The 21749-nt window shown below is 35.3% G+C and overlaps 1 protein-coding gene and 2 long non-coding RNA genes across 3 annotated transcripts in view; all 3 read right to left on the reverse strand.

Annotated features, from left to right (window-relative positions):
* Positions 1-804: 804 nt before the first annotated feature.
* Positions 805-2842, reverse strand: LOC125258417. Its single transcript, XR_007182610.1, has 2 exons — positions 2613-2842; positions 805-2015 (listed from the first exon to the last, which is right to left on the reverse strand). It is a non-coding gene; the product is annotated as an uncharacterized LOC125258417 (long non-coding RNA).
* A 2158-nt stretch (positions 2843-5000) lies between these two features.
* On the reverse strand, positions 5001-7030 carry LOC125257931. The gene is made up of 2 exons (XR_007182484.1): positions 6776-7030; positions 5001-5946 (listed from the first exon to the last, which is right to left on the reverse strand). It is a non-coding gene; the product is annotated as an uncharacterized LOC125257931 (long non-coding RNA).
* A 2298-nt stretch (positions 7031-9328) lies between these two features.
* The window catches only part of cntnap2a (contactin associated protein 2a), a 445145-nt gene continuing 432724 nt past the window's right edge, over positions 9329-21749 (reverse strand). The window contains exons 22-24 of the mRNA XM_048174365.1: positions 17825-18055; positions 12671-12742; positions 9329-12574 (exon numbers count right to left, since the gene is read on the reverse strand). Of these exons, the coding sequence (XP_048030322.1) occupies positions 12375-12574; positions 12671-12742; positions 17825-18055 (503 nt within the window). The 3' untranslated portion in view covers positions 9329-12374. The remainder of the gene's footprint in view (positions 12575-12670; positions 12743-17824; positions 18056-21749) is intronic.

Raw genomic sequence — 21749 nt, forward strand, 5'->3', positions numbered from 1 at the left:
AAAATGCTTAAAAACTGAAGAATCTGCAGGACCTGGAGGATTTTTCTGAAGAACAGAGCTCAGTTTAACTGCTCAGAATAAACAAGAGACTCATGAACAACCATCACAAAAAAAAAAAAAACAGTCATGATGACAGATAGTCATAGTCACAGAACCACACACAGTATTAAGAATCAGTGGTTCACATACTTTTGAATGGGGCCATTTGAATAAATTCTGCTTTTTTTCTTCTTCTTATGGATTATATGTAAACATCTTTTATGTAAAATATCTTACTCAGGACAGTACTAAACAAAAAATAACATGCATTTTGTATGATCTCTTTTATTTTGTTAAAATTTTTCATATTTTCACAGATTCTGCAAGTGGTTCACACTTTTTCTTACAACTGTATATATATATATATATATATATATATATATATATATATATATATTTTTTCTCTGAATAACAAAGACCTCCACAACTTCAATAGCTGCCTTTTTATCCCCTTCATACGTGTTTTGTGTCCTGTACTGGTTGGCACTTTTGCGAAGCAGTTTCATGTTCTATAGTTCAATGAATGGACTATATACTGAACCTTGATAAATACAGAGCCTTTTCATGCCCTCTGTACACCGTGGTTTAATGTCCCTATTGTAATATAGTCACTTAAATGCATATTGTTAGAATGATGTAGTGTTCTTTATAGTAGTTCACTTCTTTACATTACACAAAATTCTACCATTACAAAAAAAATGATCCAATATTTAAATCCCAGCCCAAATAATATCCCATCCCAAATAAACTACATGACACATTTTGTTATACATTTTTTCTTTTTTACAGGAATATTTATTTTACATTTGAGTTTCATTCAATGAGACTGCTGTAAAATTATATATTATATAAGAAGACCTACAAAGAGGGTGCAAAGTCTACAGTGGCCTTCATATGTGTATGTACACACGCATATATAAAATGAACACAACTTTCAAGCACAATTGATTGACAGATAAACTCCTATTTCTGAGTTGAGGATATTTTTTAGCAAACAGTATGCTTCGTGTATTCAGCTTCACAGCATTAAAGAGGGCAAATGTTATCATTCAAATGAATTGTGTATATGCATTTTAAACACATTATGATCTTCGTCCACGCAATAAATGCATATCCCTGAATGAGTGCGGTTTCATAGCGCATTTAATACCACTGCTGTGCTCAGGTAATGTTAATGGTATGAGCATTTCAGGGGTGGTCATATTTACAATTTAAAAACAGTCAGAGCTAAAAATGTATCTTCATATCTACAGGTAAAGCTTCATATTACGGTTAGACTACTTTCTTTGACCCCTCCTTCTTTAGGGTGGTCAGAACCCCCCGTGATTCATACAAAGTAATGCCACAATAAAGTTGGAGGATCCACTGTTTGACTGTTGGGATGCTGTAGGCCAGTTCGGTTTACACAGAAAACTCAAATTTTTACTTTTCTTTCTGTAAAACAATCTCCTCAAAAGCTTGAGATTCATTTTCTTCTTTTCTGCACTGGTTTTCAGTTTCAAACTCTCTCACATAGCCTAACCTTCCTAGTGTCCGTGTAATTGTAGATACATGAACTTTGACTTTAGCTAAGGCAAGAGAAGCCTGCAGTTCTTTGACCGTTATATCGGGTTTCTTTGTGATTTCCTTGATGATTTTACGTTCTGCTCTTGCAGAGATTTTAGTTGGTCGACCACTCCTGGGAAGATTCATCACTGTTCCAAGAGTTTTCCATTTGCGGATTATGGATCTGACTGTGGACCGGGAAATTCCCATCATCTTTGAAATAGATCTGTAGCCCTTACCAGACTTATGGTGAAAAATGATCTTTTCTTTGATATCTTCAGCAAGTTCACTCCGTGGCATTATGTATTTGCTGAACCTTTATGATGGCAACTTTATGCCTGAGGATCAAACTTAATGGATAAGGATCAAAATCCAATTTATTCTGAGCAGTTCTTGCTGTCTTCAGATGGCTGTCCACTTTAGCAAAGTATCTGTGAAAAAGCAAATAAATCATGTTTCAAATCACTTTATTTTTAAAACATATCTAGCTTTTTAAACCTTATTGTGTATAGACAACTGCTTCTAGCAGTTAACCAACTCTGGTGACAGCAACATCACTCTAATTTTTACAAGGCAATTTATTTATTACATTTCATGACCACAACTAAACTAAATCTTTCACTGCATGGAAACTTCCATTATTTTCTTTAGGATAAAACATTGTAATTTTACATTTATTGCCTGCAATTCATTAGGGGAAGTATTTAAATGTATTTAAAACAAAATACGGAATTGAATCATTGTTAATTGAACCGAGCATCAAACTGAATCACTTGCAAAAAAAAAAAAAACGCTTTGATTCGAAACCCAGTCGAATCCAATCGACTCCCGGTCGAATCAAACCAAAGATTCACAGCCAATCGTGTTCATTTCAAGACTAATTTTAAGACAATATTTGTATTATCATATTACCAATGCAAGCTAAAAGCTAGTTATCCTGCTAAACAGACGCTCAGGAGAAATATTAAGAAATATTAATGGAAAATAAACAAGTAGCATTGTAGAATAACCAAACATTTGTTATTCACCTGTTACGACGACTTTGAGTTTGAGCAACTAACGGCTAACTACTGAAGAAGCACAAAAACATTTGTCTTCTCGGTAAATATCTCGCTCTTAATTAACTATATGTCATGCCTAAACGAAGCGGCTGATAACTATATAAAGATATTTAATCTTAACTGCCAGGTCCATCTGTAATGAGTCGAGGTCTCTGCTGTTTCTTTAGCAGAGATTGTATTATAGGGAGATGAAAGGGTCTTACCCATTGGAGAAAGCGTAACGGCTAACTTCATCACGTGCTCACCTCTCAGCCTATCGTGTAATGGCAGTGCCATTAGTGCCCGCCGTTCAAGACTCCTTCCCTGCGTACAGCGGTACCGCCAGAGCCGGTTCGAACCTTAGCATTAGCCGTTACGCTTTTTTGGCTAAAGGTTGCAGGCTTGCCTTCCAGTGGCTTTGCTTTAGCTGACTGGAGAAGATGATTGGGGATTCCGCAGAGCAACTGAAGCGTTTTACGCCACAGCGACCCCTAGTGCTCGAGTCCTCAGGCGCCCATATTAGTACAAGATTTCTCTTTTTCTAATTTCTAATTTACATTTTTACTTATTTTCCTCATATACGTCTAAGTACAATCTGAATGTACAACTAGCTATAATTATGTACCTTTTATTACTTTAGATATTGTTTATTATTTTTTACCAAATGTGAAAAAAATGTGTAGGCTATAATTGTTATGATGTATTAAGCATTTTTTTATTAACAACAGTAGGGGAATACAAAGATATTTGAATATATGAAACAATTAAATCTAAATTCTGTATCTTATAGCACAAATCAATCATGTTTCTATTACATTAAGTATCCTTTTCAACAGCTTAGATGTCTTAACAGCATTTCGATTGTTCTGTATTGATGTTAGAGTCATAATAAATCTTCAAATCAGTGGAAAATAGTCTACCATTTGGTACAGTCGATATACATTTTGCTTTATGTATATGATATTTCCCTAATAGAATAAGAAGTTGTATTGAGCAATTTATACAATAGAAAAAATGTTATCATCATGGCTAATAAGTAAAGATATTTAATCTTGACATCTGTCTCTGTGAGGACTCTATGCTGCTTCTCCATAGAGCAAATGAAGCGTTTTACGCCACAGCGACTCCTAGTGCTCGAAGCGTTAAGTTTAATAGACTTTTATCTTTTTTCCCCGAAAATTATATTTTTATTATTTACTTAATCTCCACATACGTTAAAGTACAATCTGAATGTACAACTAGCTATAATTTAGTAACCTTTATTACCTTAGATCTTGTTTATTACTTTATCAAATGTGGCAAAATGTTCAGCAATGTATACAATGGGAAATATCTTATCAATGAGCAACCTGGAAACATTTCTCAGAAACACTGGGCTTCCCCCTGTGTTTTTTCAACTATTCACTACAAAGTGGCAATATTTTGTTCTAAATGGATTAGAAAAGATGGCATTTTTACAGTGTTCCTGTCAGGGAAGCAATTTAAAAACATTTTGAAGAAAACAATATTAATCTTGCACAATTTAATTAACAGTAAGCAGCCTATTGTTAAAGGGTTAGTTCACCCAAAAATGAAAATTCTGTCATTTATTACTTACCCTCATTCCACATCCGTAAGACCTTTGTTCATCTTCGGAACACAAATTAAGATATTTTTGTTGAAATCCGATGGCTCCATGAGGCCTGACATTTCCTCTCTCAAGATCCATAAAGGTACTAAAAACATATTTAAATCAGTTCATGTGAGTACAGTGGTTCAATATTAATATTATAAAGCGACGAGAATATTTTTGGTGTGCCAAAACAAAAAATAATGACTTATATAGTGATGGCCGATTTCAAAACACTGCTTCATGAAGCTTTGGAGCATAAATGAATCAGCGTGTCGAATCAGCTGTTCGGTCATGTGATTTCAGCAGTTTGGCGGTTTGACGCACGATCCGAATCATGATTCGATACGCTGATTCATAACGCTCCGAAGCTTAATGAAGCAGTGTTTTGAAATCGGCCATCACTAAATAAGTTGTTATTTTCTTGTTTTTGGCACACCAAAATATTCTCGTCACTTTATAATATTAATATTGAACCACTGTACTCACATGAACTGATTTAAATATGTTTTTAGTAAATTAATGGATCTTGAGAGAGGAAATGTCATTGCTGGCTATGGAGGCCTTTACTGAGCCATCGGATTTCAACAAAAATGTGTTCTGAAGATTAACGAAGGTCTTACGGGTGTGGAACAGCATGAGGGTGAGTAATAAATGACAGAATTTTTGGGTGAACTAACCCTTTAAATCAAGAGAGATCAAAATATATCCAGCCAGATGATCCAATATTTCAGAAGTCATAACCCAAATTAATGACATGACAAACATTTTATATGCATGTTGTTTATTATTATGTTCATGATAGTAATATTTATGAGGATTTCTCTTATTTTGCTATAAGGCCTCAAACAATAAGATGAAGAAAAAAATATGATTGTACAAATATCGTATTGCACAGAAGCATTTCAATGAGTGAAAAATTACATATATTATATATAAAAATATATATTAATGCCTGACACAGCAATAAGTAAACAAATATGATGCAAAGAAGTAAATACAAGTGCGAAATAAAGAAAGCCTAGAATAGGAGTAAGACGGTTGGCAACATGTTTTTACTGTGGACTGTTGCAGGCAGCCTGTTTAAGACACAACGGGACCTTTATCAAACATAAACTTCCACTTCTGCCACTTCTGTCTTTACAAGATTTTCCTCAAAAACTTGAGAGTCTTCCTGTAGCTTCTTCTCAAACAAGAGTTGAGTATTTATTTTCTCTTTCTTCTGCAGTGGTTTTTGCCTTGATACTCTCTCACGACGCCTGATTCTGTCCAGTCTCCTTCGGATTGTAGAATCATGAACTTTGACTTTAGCTAAAGCAAGAGAAGCCTGCAGCTCTTTAGATGTGATTGCAGGGTTTTTGGCGACTTCCTGGATGATTTTACGTTGTGTCCGCGGAGAGATTTTAGTTGGTCGACCACTCCTGGGAAGATTCATCACTGTTCCATGCGTTTTCCATTTGCGGATTATGGATCTAATTGTAGATCTGTGCATTCCCATAATCTTCGAAATGGATTTGTATCCCTTACCTGCCTTATAATGAAAAATGACCTTTTCTTTGAACTCTTCAGGAAGTTCATTCGATCGTGGCATTATGCATTGGCTGAATCTTTGGGCTGATTTTAATCAAAATCAGGTTGCTTCTCAGAAATGCTTCCCGTCAGGAAAGCTGACCGGATGGTTCAGGATTACTGCAGCGTCCAACCACAGGATATCTGTGAGTGAGCAAACACCAAATTAAGTTTTAAACCTTCTGGTTCTCACAGCAATAAAGGACCTACTCACAAGATGGAGTGGTGTCACACTGTCAGGATCAGTCCAGCTTACAAGAGATTCGGTTGAAGAGGACACTGACTTTTAATGCTCCCTCGCTACACACAAACACAGCTGAGATCTTTGTTACAGTATATGCTGTGTATAAACTCCTCTTGCAGTCTCTGTTAGTGGGATGAAGCTCCTATAACGGTCATGCATTATCTTAGATTATGGGTATTATACTGAAAACAGATTGTTAACGTCAAACCGCTTTTGCCTGGTCAACTTTAACCTTATTAGATAAAGGCTAGACTCTCTGACCTAATAGCTCACATTCCTTAGGGTGGGATATTTGTAGCATATTCACAGCAAACTAAAATAAAATTGTCTGAAAGCTTCAATTTACTCTAAACCAAAACGGAGGAAAATGGCAACACTAGAACACAAGATTTTCTTATGTTTCCAGAGTGTTCAAAACAAAGAAAAAAAAGGTTATTTAAGGTAAAGGTGTGTCACACTTCTCTACTTTTGCATTAAATCAATACATTAAAACGACTTATTAAAATAACTGCAGTGCTGGCTAGCTTCAGGTCCAAGGTAACGTGACGGTGAAGAGAAGATTTGGGGAATATTAATGCAAAGAAAACGAGTGACATACAACAACATATATTATTCAAACTCTCTATCGTGGCGAAGCTTTTGTCTAAACGGCCACTTGTTTGGACAAAACCCTTCTACTAGGTATATATTATCCCTAAAGCTGAGCGGCTGACACGTATTGAATCTTACCCGTTTCTAATGTTGAGCTGTAAGAGGCTGAGGTCTGTGCTGTCTCTGTAGCTGGAGATTCCTTACGTAGAGCGAGTGAAACGTCATAAGCGACTGCTCAGAAATACAGCGACCTCTAGTGTATCTAGAGAGATACTGCGACCTCCAGTCCTCCTTTCGTGTTCTCCGCTACAGTCTATGGTTCTCAGCCTTTTTGACTCCAGCGCCCTGCTTGCCCTCCTTTGGCGACTACAACCTTATTCGAACGCCTTATGAACTGATAAAGATATAGGATTTAAAAAAAATAAAAATTTACATTTTCACGGATTCTGCAAGTGGTTCACATACTTTTTCTTACAACTGTATTGTCCTGCACCCATGAGTAAAAATATATAAAAAATATCTGAATAAATTTAGGTTTGACTATATATATATATATATATATATATTAAATATATATTAATTATATTTATTTATATTTATGAGGAAATTTATATATTAATTAAATTTCTTCCAGATAAATATTTTAGAATTAAACAATAAATAACTAAATAAACAAAGGCATAAATAACTAGAAAAATGTGTATTCATATATATATATATATATATATATATATATGTGTGTGTGTGTATATATATATATATATATATATATATATATATATATATATATATATATTTAAAAAAGTAAAGTAAATGAGAAATATCTCGACTTTTAGTTGTTTTAGCATAATTTAATGCTTGTTTTGTCACATTTTAAATCATCTTGAAGCCTCTGGTTGTGTCCATGTTCACCGTTCACACAATTAACCAAAACTCCCAATTTATCCCAAAGAAATACCTTATTGTGTGCAATAATTTATGCCCCCCCCCCCCCCCATTTTATTATATATTGTCTTATTACTTTTTTTTTTTAAATTTTTTTATTGTTTTAGTTATTTATTGAGAATATTCATCCGGTGTGTTCTAGTGTCTTGCATGCTTTTATATTTATGAATTTTATATAAACTACATGACAATCATTTTTTTTTTATGAATAATAATATAGATGAGTATTTCTCTTAAAAAAACATGTTTTTCTGTCAATTGTTGCAGGCCTGTTTGTTTCACACCGGACATGATGGGACTCTTATCAAACAAAAACTTAAGAGAAGCCTTCAGTTCTTTGGATGTTATTTTGGGTTTCCTTGTGACTTCCTGGATGAGTTGGATATGTTACGGCCGACCCACAAACATATCAGTGTCCGTTGGCCACTCCTGGGAAGATTCATTACTGTTCCAAAAGCGTTTAATTTGGAAATGATGGTTCTGTGGATCGTGCAGTGCCATAGTTTTAGAAACAGCTTTGTAACCCTTACCAGACTTATGGAAAAATGTCCTTTGATCGTGGCATTATGCTTAGCTGAAACTTTGTGCTGATTATAATGGTTGTGGATTTTGAGCAGTGCTTGCTGTCCTCACACTTTAGTTCCAACCACTTTAACAAATGATATCTGAAAGTAAAAAAAGAAAGAAAAAAACGCATTGTTACATTTGATCGCTCACCTATTCTTAGCTAGATCTGTTTTAAAGACCCATTCAGTGATATTAAAATTATTGGCAACACTTTATTTTGATGGTCCCTTTTGAACATTCTTTATAAGTAACTTTGCAACTACAGTACATACCAACTAACTCTTATTAGAGTATTAGTAGACTATCTGCTTAATATCTGCTAACACTTTATTGTGATGCTCCTTCAACAGACATTTACTGACTATAAGTATCTTTGCAAGTGCATGTCAACTTATTCTAACCCTAGCCCTACCTACTTATACTCTACTAATTGCCTACTTTCTTATTATTATCATCATCATCATCATCATCATCATCATCAATAATTCATATTTTTGTGGAAACCGTGATATATTTATTTAGGATTGATGAATTAAAAAGTAAAAAAAACAGCATTTGTTTGATTTATTTGTTTTTGTAACATTATAAATGTATTCAGCATCACTTACCTCTAAATGAAGTCCATCTCAAAGAGGTTCAAAAAAGCCCTAATATAGAAAATAATCTGTGTAGCCTCATCTTGAAATATAAAGCACGTCTATATGCCTATTGTTTTTATAGCAGCAGCATGTAGCCTAGCAAGCGGCTGTTAACTTCTATCTCAAAGATAACTGACACCAAAGAAAACATATAGATTAATCTTACCAGGCAGGGTCCGTTTCTCCATTCAGTCTGTTTGGGCATTTGACTAAATTCCGTTTTAATAAGATCATATCACAACATGTCAACATAAGAGACCCCTATTTCCGTGGACTTCAATTGTATATGGATTACATGCATTATCCACACTCAGCAGAATCTGTCTTTACTTTCACAGATGAGTATGTCTTCTTCATGTTTCACAATATTCATGTTATAAAACAGCAGTGGAATTATGCAAATATAGTGATGTCTGATACTTGATAGAGACTGAAAGACAACACATAAATAAACCCCTAGTCAGTTCATATAATTTGACTTTACATCTTAAGTGCCATCTAATGTGAATGTAGCTGACGCTGAAAAAATACACAACATACATTTGTTAGGTACTTCTTTTTATTCCCTTCCCATAAGAATAGCCACATTGATGAGGAATTCTCTTATTTTGCAATCAGGCCTCACACAATAATGAGATGGATGAAAAGAGGTCAGTACAAATATCTTACGCTAAACAGCCAGTCGAGAACCGAGTTGCTCTAAATATAAAAAGTATTTTACTATTCATTCCTGACTCATCAACATCATAACAAAAGGTAAAAAAATGTCCCCAGGAGTAAATACAATTGTGATATTGCACAATAGTTTAAAGTACAGTATGTACAGTTTCACATACAGTGGTCATGCTGCCGTTAAAACAAGTTGAATGCACAAGCAGAATGCAATCATAATATGAGATACAGGTGAGTAAATATATTATATTGTTTATACTTTCACTTGTATATTTACTCATAAACAATAAAATGTCAAAGCCTTCTTGAATTGTTGTGGTCAAAAAAAGCTATATTTACATTTAATAAAAAGGCCTATACATGTGCCACATGAGAGGCAGCAAAACTGAGCTGAATAATAATAAAACATGATTATTATTTTTTTGTTTACAAGAGACCTCCCGTCATGAAAAGAGGAAAAAATCACTCTCACAAAACAAACTCAAAATGTCTAAAGAATAATACTGTAAAAGGTCAATGAAAAGGGGTCATATTACAACAATTAAAATGATCTAAGCTTTCTTTCTTCACTACAAGGAACATTCAAGTATTTTTTTTCCCTTCACAGATCTTCAGAACATTTTGAACATTCAGGCTTTCCCTAATACAGATGAGACAGAAAGAAAGGCTAGGCAATCTACAAAATATCCTCATAAAAATATATTCATATATTTCATTTATTGTGAATGTTAACTGACTAACCTTACAATTATACAAAACAATGTTTAAATTTTCAATGTAAATGAGGGGTGAAGAATTTGATATTAGATTATAAAAGTGTGAAACATCAAGACTCTTACATTCTCATGAATCTGCAATCCCTCATTATCCTTTCCAAAAGGTCAATTTGAATATCAATATTTGACAAAATTAACTTGTGGTTATAGTCTGAGATGTGATTGTGAACACAGAGACCCTTCCAAACACACATTACACACAAAACCTTCCAAAAATAATATCACTGTAATATTATAATCTGAATTATAAGAAGCATATTCACTGTTTGCAAAACCACATAAATATGAGAGCTGATGAGACAACGATCAAATTTAGTTTGAACGAATTATAATGAATTATTCAGATCAGAGACTGAAGTGCTCGGAATTATTCCAATTCATGGCAGATGCGTCATAATGCTAAACATAGATATTTATCACAAATGAATACATATAAATCTGAGGGTGAGCAACATCAGTTTTTTTAAATCAATCTGTGAACCAGTCTCTGAGAGAATGGCTAATCTGTAGCCCATGTAAATGAACTTTTTATTTGATATTTTATTTAAAAAGTAAATAATACTTTACAAAAAAACAACAAAACAATGAAAATGCTTTTGACAACATAGCAGCTGTAATTTGACAAAATGCACAGTGCAATAATTTCTTAAATGTTGTAGCATATATGCAAAATAAAATGTTTCATTCAGAGCATTAGCATTCCAAACACTTTTAAGGGACCGTTTACGCTAGTGCTTTTTTGTTTTAAAACGCATAACTTTTGCGACGGTTACGCCTGTTGTTTACACTACTCCGCCGTTTCGACCCTCAAAAATGGAGGCTTTCAAAAAAAACGGCAGAGCTCGTTTTAGTTTAAAAACGCCAGGGCTGCGTTTCAGTGTAAACAGACCAAAACTGAGACTTTTGAAAACGATGGCGTGGCTGCCCACGTTCGCTCTGTGTATCCTTGACGACCGTGTCAACACTAACATGGAAACTGAACTGCAATCTTTGCTAGCTTTGTCATCATTTTTAGCAGCAATTGTGTAGTTAAACTCTGCATTTTTGCACAAAGGCAACCGTTTACACTTGTACACACATGCCCAGCGTGCATGAATGGTCATGTGACATGCGTTTTCGGTCATGTAGTGTGGACGGAGATCGGTTCTGAAACGCAGTGGAAATATCAGTGTAGACGAGGATCGTTTTCATTGTAAAACGCCATTTTAAAATGAAAATGCACTAGTGTAAACAGTGCCTAAACTCATGAACATTGGGTCTACTTTCCGCTCAGACAAATATATCAGTAAATACAAACAGCCGTTTGATCTGTTAGGATTCTCCTTTACCGATTTAACCAGATGAAGTAACTTCTACATTGACAGCTGGCTGAATCCTAAAGGCACCTTGAATTAAGTCATTACATTGGGTGTCAGTGGTTCCACCTTCATCTAGAATGACAAATGCTGATGGTATAAATTTGGGTGTTAATCTGCCAGATAGATGTCACTGTGCCAGCGCTTTACCACAGCCTGCAAAAATGAATCACAGACAATATGATCTCTCAAAATAACATCTTTATGCCATGATACATGCCTTCAGCAAAACAAATGCTTAAGACTGAGAGGTGTTTGGCAAGGAACAATAAGCTGAAGGCTTCCACAGGAAATAAATGAGAATAGCTGTGCACAAGGCTACAAATAGACAGTGTGGATTTGACATAATTCTTGGTGCATGCCTTGATTTTCTTCCCCTCAATGAAATACTGATGATATACAATCTAATGTCATCTTAAAATTAAATCTCTGTCGTTTGTGCAGTGAATTAAATAAAATATTCATATAGAGCATTTAACATTTACAGTCTTTCTAAAACATTTTCCACACAAGGACTTTTTGTAAGATTAAGCAAAAGAACACAAAAAAAGAAGAAAGGATTTTGGCAAATAATTGTTTCTGTAAAAAAAGAACACATGGTGAAATGATTTATTAAGATGTGATCCAGAGATTACACACTTAAAAGACTTTTGCCAAAACACAATAGAAAGAGACAAGCCAGTCACTATGTACAGGACAGTTTCTCAAACTGGTGATGAGTTTGATCCCAAAACATTAGTTCTGATACTGAAAAAAAGATTCTGAAAGAGTCTGTACACCCCTATTAGATGAACCATTCCTTCTTGCTTTCATCGATGGTCTCTGTGAAATTGGGCTCGGTGCTGATGATGGCCGCGTCAGCGGACTCGGACGACTCTCCCCCCTTGGCCTCGTTGGTGTGGTAGGTGCCTTTATGGCGGAACATGTACCGGATCAGAAACACCAGAGTGCACAGAATAGTGAAGATCACCACTGCAATGATACCTGCAAAGGGAATACATTGACAGTTAATGCATTAAAGTACAGATAACTTCAAAGAAGCAACTGTTCATCTGAATTAGATATGAGTGTCCATCTTACCTCCTATTATAGCTGAATTCCTATTAACTCCATCTGGTATCACTCTTTCCTCATTGAAGGGGAAATCAGCACCTACAGGAGATCATAATGACATACTGATGTCAACATACTGATGTCACAATATTTTTTTAATTATCGGCATCTGTCCATAATGTATATTTAACTGATTTTTACATTTAGGTTATAAATATAAAAAATGGATAGTGTTAAAGCTAATCTTTAAAGGTGCCCTAGAATGCTTTTTCACAAGATGTAATGTAAGTCTAAGGTGTCCCCTGAATGTGTCTGTGAAGTTTCATCTTAAAATACCCCATAGATTTTTTTTAATTCAGTTTTTTAACTGCCTATTTTGGGGCATAAATGCGCCGATTCAGTGTGTGGCCCCTTTAAATGCTCGCGCTCCCCGCCCCAAGCTCGCAACTCTATAATACATTGCATAAACAAAGTTCACACAGCTAATATAACCCTCAAAATGGATCTTTACAAAGTGTTTGTCGTGCAGCATATCAGATCATGTAAGTATAGTATTTATTTGGATGTTTACATTTGATTCTGAATGAGTTTGAGGCTATGCTCCGTGGCTAACAGGGCTAAAGCTAACGTTACACTGAGAGATTTATAAAGAATGAAGTTGTGTTTATGAATTACACAGACTGCAAGTGTTTAATAATGAAAATAACGACATGGCTCTGGTTCCCTGAATACAGTAAGAAACAATGGTAACTTTAATCACATTTAACAGTACATTAGCAACATGCTAACATGCTACCGAAACATTTAGAAAGACAGTTTACAAATATCACTAAAAATATCATGATATCATGGATCATGTCAGTTATTATTGCTCCATCTGCCATTTTTCGTTATTGTCCTTGCTTGCTTACCTGCATAAAGTCTGTTGATTCAGCTGTGCACAGATCCAGACGTTAATACTGGCTTGTCTAATGCCTTGAACATGGGCTGGTATATGCAAATATTGGGGGCGTACATATTAATGATCCCGACTGTTGTATCACAGTCTGTGTTATGTTGAGATTCTTTTCAAAAATCAAATTTACATAAGAAGGAGGAAACAATGGAGTTTGAGACTCACTGTATGTCATTTCCATGTACAGAACTCTAATTATTTAACTATGCCGAGGTAAATTCAATTTTCAATTCTAGGGCACCTTTAAAAACACAAATCATTTAATAACTTTAGCAAATATATCAAAATGAAAATCCATTTCTTTTACTGTATATTATAATGATGTGAGGCCTAAATTCACTTGTAGCATTTAAAATGATTGATTTTAGTTTTTTGGGTTAGGATTAGGGGTTTATCATTTTTCTAAATGGCTTTAGACAAAATAGTATAGAATTTTAGTACTGGACATTTATTGATAATAAAACATATATTCATATATTAATATAATCAAGGATGACATTAACATTTTTTGCTTACAAGCCACTGTGGCTAGTGGTTTTCCAAAGTTACTAGCCACTCAGCATTTTCACTATAGCCACAATTGTGACATTGATACCATAGGGAAAATCTGCCATATAGATATTTTTAATATTATCTCATAATTTGGCAGATGGTATATTAGGCTGCTGTCACTTTAAGACCTGGCACACAGATCTATTATTCTGTTACACATGCATTTTCCTTCTCAACTGTTTACGTTAACTTAAAACATAGCTGACTGTGTTTACATGAATACTCGCCAAGACCGGCATTTTGACATTATTTTGTGTGCATTTGACTGTTTAAGCACAGCAAAAAAATAAATAATAATAATTTAGTACTGAGAGGTGGCTTTATGTGTGCGCACTTTGGGTGTGGGCACAAAATCTGCGGGAATGAGTAAAATTATGCGCAATACGCACAATCCCACATGGAAATTCAAGCCCTGTAACACCAACAATATTCATCCGGAGCAAATGAAACAAGTGAGTGAGGGGAGGCGGGTTTGTGTGTCAACTCACTGTCGGAGAGATGAGAGAGCGAGAAAGCACAGCTGGTATCATGTATCTATTCTGTGGAAAATGAGTATTGGAAGCTTTCAGATATTTTAGTATTGATATGTATCAAAAAAATCTATATTTTTGACCACTACATTGCACTTAGTTTATTATTTCAGGTGCCTTTTTAAAAGATTACAACTGAAAAATGTATAATTATAAATTCAACCCACCAAAGTGGTAGTGTTAATTTCGTCAGACGAGACTAGATGAAATATGTTCGTCAACGACCTTTTTTTCATGACTAAGACGAGACGATGACAAGACTGCACCACTGTCCAAAAACGCTGACTAAGACTAAATTAACATGCATTATTGTTGACGAAAAAAGACGAGACGAAAATGTTTTGTATAAAATAAAAACTAAGATAAAATCTCTCTTCATTTTCGTCTACAATCGTCTCTGCTTTTTCATCAGCTGTTACGCCTTTAAAATATTCAGAACGAGTTCGCGGCTTCTCGCTGTTGCTCAAGTTAAGCCTCGTTGAAGCCTTGTTTACACAGCATGCGTGTGCGGCTCGTTACGGCTCCGGCAAGGTGTTGTTCCGTCCTCTGCGCGATGTCAACTCAAACAAAGAAATTTCAAGTTTTTCAACTTCGAATCTCTTGTCGTCAGTTTCTAGTGATGTAAAATATGAGCGGGAGTTTACACAGGGTGATTATTTTTGTTTTGTATTTGAGCTTTGCATCTTGGAGGCGAGGTGCCTATCTTTAGCGAAGCGGCGCGTCGAGCCGCTTCTGGGACGCTTCTCAAACGCACCGCGGCGCGGCTGCTGTAAACACAAGCATTGACTAGAGTGGCCGTGTATCAGCTCCGGTAGCCGCGTCGCAGCGGTAACGAGCCGCACACGCGTGCAGTAAACGAGGCTTTACAGGTCTCATACGCCTGTGGCTGCAACACGAAACTGCTGAACACACAACACCCAAAGCGAACACGAGTGACGAGCCATTTGTGAATTTGTCTCCTAAATCAGAAATTGAAAGCCAGACACGTTTAACATTTGCATTCAACAAAAATCTTTCAACAAGTGTATTTTGTCAGTTAATTATGACATTTAACCAATGTTTGAGATATGTGAAACACTTTTTTTACTGAAATGTTTATCAGTAATAATCTCAGTAATAATGTGTTATTAAAAAAAAAAAAAAAAAAGACTAACAATTTTTTGACTAAAACTAGACTAAAATTAAAAGATTTTTAGTCGACTAAGACTTGACTAAGATACCTTGAGTTTTCTTTTGACTAAAACTAGACTAAAATGATGAGACGTTTAGTCGACTAAAACTTGACTAACAAAAAAAGATATGTGAATGACTAAATATGACTAAAACAAACAAGGACATTTGGCACAAGACTAAGACTAAGACTAAATTAAAAATAGGTGACAAAATTAACACTACAAAGTGGCTAGCAGTGACTGCGTTACACACCACTGCTGAAATCCACCTGCATTTGGCGGGTGTTAATGGCCCTGAATATAATCATAATCAATATAATCATTTTACATATCTTGACCACTATAAACCACCGACTTCTTTTGATGTCTAGGTAAATTTCTGGCTATGTAAGACTAAAACAAGCCAATATACAACATGTACAGCACAGAACTCTTAGGAAAAAAGTTTCAGTGGGGTTCTATATAGAATCATAGGGTTCTTGACTCAATATTAAAGAACCCCTTAATGCCAAAAAAGTTCTATATAAGGAGAAATGTCTTAAATGATTGCACAATACCTTCATGTTTGATGGGTTTTTCTAGTGATAAAGTATGTTTACAAGCTGTTTAATTCATAAAATTTAATAAAAGTTAAAAATGAATTAAGACAAATTAATTAAAACTAAATCCAGAAAATGATCCCATGATGGGAACCTCTAAAAGGTTCTATATATGAAGCACCTAATCGAACCTTATCTTCAAAGAGTGAGACTGAAAATGAATAAATGTGAAAACACTGAACAGTCTGAATTGTGATTTTCCTCTGCCAAAATGCATTACATTTACAACTGGATTAATTTTTAAGGAGCTGCTACTACAGAATTATTTTCAACATGTTTGTCAGATACACATATAATGGTTTAAACTGATGCACTAATGGACTTGTAGCTGAGTGAAGCATATTGGTCTTTACAGAAGCCATTTTGTCCACTAACTGGCCATTGACCTTTTTACAGAATGGCAGTGCACAGTAATTGAAAGCCTGTTTATTTAAGCCGAATCTAAAATGTGCTACTGCTGTATTGAACTTTCGTTCAGTATTTGTGTTTCATGTTTAAATCAAACTGAAAGCAATACAATAACAGTGGCAGTTAGGAGGCACATGTAGGTGGTTTTCTAAGATGTTGAAAGTGGACAGATCTTATCGCTGAGGTCAATGCTTCAATCAATAAACTAGAATTGGAAATGAAACGCCAGATTTCTGTGCATTTTCAAGACTTTAAAGTGCCCCTATTATGCTATTTTAATGGTTCCTAATTTTGTTTTGGAGGTCTCCTACAATAGTTTTACATGCATTCAAGGTCAAAAAACACTTCTCATCATATACATTGTGACATCCCATCTTTTCTCACAGTGTCTGAAACAGTTCAAGGATTCAAGCCTCTCTAAACCCTTCCTTTCTGAGAGCCTGCTCTGCTCTGATTGGTCAGATGGCCCAGTCTGTTGTGATTGATCTACCGTTTATATCGCATGTTGGAAATGAAAATCCCATTACTATATCTGAATTTCAGCTCGGGATGCTTCCTCAGCACTCGTATGCACAGTGATACGAACAGTAACAATGGTGTCGGTTTTACCTTATCATATTAAGCATCAGTCCTCAAGTGGATTTGCTTTTGCAGTGCAGAAAACAGCATCTTTTTGACATGTCAACAACACAAACAAACTCTTCCAGTCTCTTCCAATATTTACAGGCAGCCAGTGAAGACCATAGGCTGGCATTATGCAAATTTGTTACAAATCTACATAGGTTTGTGCAGGGAGTAAGACTGGAATTACAGACGACTTTCTTTTGGGAGACAATCTCTGCAGACCTTATACATTCACAAAGAGCTATATTACACACTAAATGAAAGGTAATATCCAAAAAAGGCATAACTGGGGGTCTTTAAGGCCTCTTTGGTTATTATTTAAGTTGTGTAAATGTGTTCACCTGCATCTAGGTGCCATGGGTCGGTTGCAGCAGACATGGGTGGGATAGTGAGGGGTGATGCTCCGCAGTTGGATTCCACCAGTTTACCCTGGTGTGAGACGGGTGCAGAACCACGGGACCTCAGTGCGGCTTTCAGAGGGGCAATGCTGTTGAACTGCACTCTGGACAGGCAACCCACAAACCCGGGTGTGTTGTATTTTTCAATAAGCACTGGATCGATGTAACCAGTTTCTGCAGGAAGAAGAGATACAGATAGGCATCTAAAGTTAGACTAAGAGCAAGAGAATAATCGGCATCTAAATGTTCAAAATGTCTGACAGCCTGAAATACAAGATAACTGCAGAAAACTGATCCAAGCCTTGTCCCGGGAAATGTATTACATTTCATTGCAATAAAAGGATAAGATCAATGCCTGTTCATGTATAATGTACAAGAGATCTGCATTACAATGGCATCCTAAAATAAAACCTTGAGGGGGCAACTGTATCTGAACTATATCATTTCCACTTGCATTACAAATATCTTGGGGAAAAAAACACTCTCTTCATGTATACTATTCCCATTCAATGGGATTTTACACATTTTAAATGCAAACAATGTGTCACTGTACTGCATATTTAAATGAATAGTTTACTTAAAATAAAAATGGTTATTTAGTCATTTGTTTCAAACATTGGTTTCGATTGAACTTGTTTACAAAAATCATTTGATTTGTTCATGATTCAGCTCACTGAAGGAGAAAATTATCAGTGGTTAACAACCTAAATTTTGGTTTGATCCAATGTTGTTATTGTTAACTTAAACTACTAAAAATTGTATTTTCTAAAGCTGGAGAACAAAAAAAAAAGAAAAAGGTTTTGTCATGTCTCTCATTTGGACGTTTATGTTTTATATTGATTTGCTTTATTTCTAGTTTCCCGTTTAGTTTTGTAGTCCTTTTGTAGTTCTTTTGCTTCCCCTTGTTACTCCATCATCATCTGCACCTGTGTCTTGTTATCCCTGTGTACATAAGCCCATCGCTGCATCTGAAATCAAATACTTCCCTACTAAATAGTATGAGAAAAACAGTACGCCAAGTAGTATGTCTGAATACATAGTATTCGAAAAAACAGTAGCTGAAAAGTACCTGGATGAACCTACTACTTCTGAAATGTGCATTTGATGGACACTTTATTATCACATGAAGCCACAGAAACGGATGCAATTTTTCACATGACAGTGACAACACTGTGGATATAGTATGTCTGAATTTCATTCAAACTACACATATTCGTACTATAAAGAACATACTTTTAAACGGTCATGAAATAAGTTTCAAACAAAACAGCATGCGATTTTGGACTGGTGTTTGTTGTGTTAGTTTTCAGTTGTTTTTCATATATTGGCATTCTCATGTTTTTCTTGCATTCTGGTTTCTTGTCTTCTTGTGCTCCTGTCTTTTGTGTTCCTTGGTTCCTGTTTTATTTTGTTATTAAACATGCCTGCCTTCCTTGCCTCTTGTGTTATAGGTTGGTTCCTCACACATCACATGACTTCAGAGGGCTTGGAATATAAGTCTTATGCACCAATTTCATGATATTTTAATTGCCTTTTTGATAAGAGCAACCAGTACATTCTTCAAAATATCTTCATTTATGCTCCCAAGAAGACAAAATGAAAAAAACAATGACATAATTTTCTTTTTTGGGTGAACTACCCCTTTAAATGATGTTTTATTAACAAAATTCAGGAGGAGCAAGTTTAGATAATTAACCTAATTAGTACAGGTGGAGAGCATTTAGTTAATCAACTCAACCAATGTCAAAAGGTATAAATTCAGCAGACTTACTTCTGTTCATCTGAGAGTTTATCAGCATCCCTCCTCCACCCCATCTCCTCACTTATAGTTCTATCTACTTTCACCACACCGGAGGGAGTACTCTGGGTTCGGGCCAAAATTCAGAGCTCGGAGCCCTCTCCCTGGACAGCACGCCAAATACGCATAACTTTATTTAATTATATGGATATGTGAACTCGTGAAACCTTGATTGCTGCTCAACTGTCAAAACCAATCTTTACACTCTACAAGTAATCCCGACTCGTGACATAAGATTAAAACCCAGTGCTCAGGCATTTTTTAATAAAACACTTTATATTACAGTTCTACTCTGTTCTCTCCCCCTTCTTTTTTTGTCTTCAGGCACAGTCAGATATCCTGGTACCTTCAAAGTGCAGCCTGCCGAACACCCTGCACCAAACACAGACATACAACACAGACAAAAGTCTAACTGCTGCACATTACAGACTAAACCTCTTCAAAGCATCTGCGGCGTGCAGCTAAATTCAGCTTTCTCTCACCACAGCCAGAGGTAAAGTACACACACTCTCTACATAAAAAAACACACAAAGAGAACAATGGATAAAAAAAACAAAGCAAGCTTTCTATGTTGTGCATCAAGAACACCTCTTAGGGATGATGATTTTTTGATTCAGAGTATCACAGTAAAACAGTTTTTACAGCTTTGGCAGTATTGGTATGCATATCAAAAGCATATCAGTGGTTGTGCGCCATATAGTGAGAATACATTTTAAAGTTGCCATGAAACCAAATTTGACAATTTTTATTTATTTATGTAATTTTATTTTTTTTACAGAATGTTGAATTCTTATTATAAATGATTTATCTGTGCACATCATACATTTAAAATAAATCATATACACCCACAATCTTTAATCAATAATGTTAACCTCCCCTTCCCCTTGAAAAGTCATCTCTTCTCTTCATGATTTGTGTATGCGGTGGAGGGTGGGACTAAAGCTCCTCTGCAACTGACTGCAAAGATATCCGTCCATAATATGGTACGCAACTTCCTACGATCCAATCAATTCCCGAAAGTGATATCAAATCCCCATTCCAATCTCACCAATCTCCTTCCAGAAGCTGTTTCATTTATATATAGGATGAATTCAGGTTGATTGGGACACGTATTCCAATTTCATCTCAATGGCAAAAAGTGTTCCAATCACCCTGAATACACCCTACATCACAATAGGGAAAAAAAGACTATCACAACTTCAACCTCATGCCAACTTTAAATCGCAATTAAATTTCTGAAACTTAAGATGCACAATGAAGTGTAATTTGTATTACTTTTTTTTTTTTTTTTTTTTTTTTAATTCTTATTCCTCATTCATTCAAATTCATTCAGTCAAAGTTCAAAATGCCACCTTCAAAAAAATATCTAAGAAGTTTTATGTTCACGTGCTATACTAATGAAAGTCAACAAACATTAGCTAAATAAACCCATAAATAATAAGCCACAAATACCAAAATATTTCACATGCTAGGTCTGAAAGGGCCAAAATGGGATTTTTCCCCCCATGCAGCAAAAAGAAATAGCCTCCTCATACAACTAAAGTCAATCTTTCAGCTCAGTAGAAACAAGGAAATGTGATGAAATCCTCACGAATCAGTCTGAATCTCAGGTTCATGCAGGCACATGACAGACAGAACATTTGTTAATTTTCCGCAAGACGTCTATGAATACCAACACACAAAATATGATCGGTTTGAGTTTCAGTGATCTGTTTTTCAATGTGAAGCGACTAGGCTAATTAGAAACAACAGACCTGTAGAGACGCTACATCTCTGATGTGAATTATCTCATTAAATTCAGTTACTGCCGTTGCCTTAAATGACCAGAATATGAAATGAGAGAGTTATATATGATGAGAGATTATATATATATATATAAGCATGGCATATTAAACTATTATAATTCTTGTCACATTCTGATAAAAAATCTACCTTAAAGTATTATGTGGTTTCTGCAGAAAACACATAAAACCTTTGACTATTCAGGTTCATGTTTGTTGTATGAAATATAACACGTTCTGCTGTATATTGGCTCCTCAGAGGCGTGAAACGTGGCTGGAATATTTATGA

This window comes from Megalobrama amblycephala, linkage group LG22 (assembly GCF_018812025.1).
Source record: "Megalobrama amblycephala isolate DHTTF-2021 linkage group LG22, ASM1881202v1, whole genome shotgun sequence".
Taxonomy (NCBI): domain Eukaryota; kingdom Metazoa; phylum Chordata; class Actinopteri; order Cypriniformes; family Xenocyprididae; genus Megalobrama; species Megalobrama amblycephala.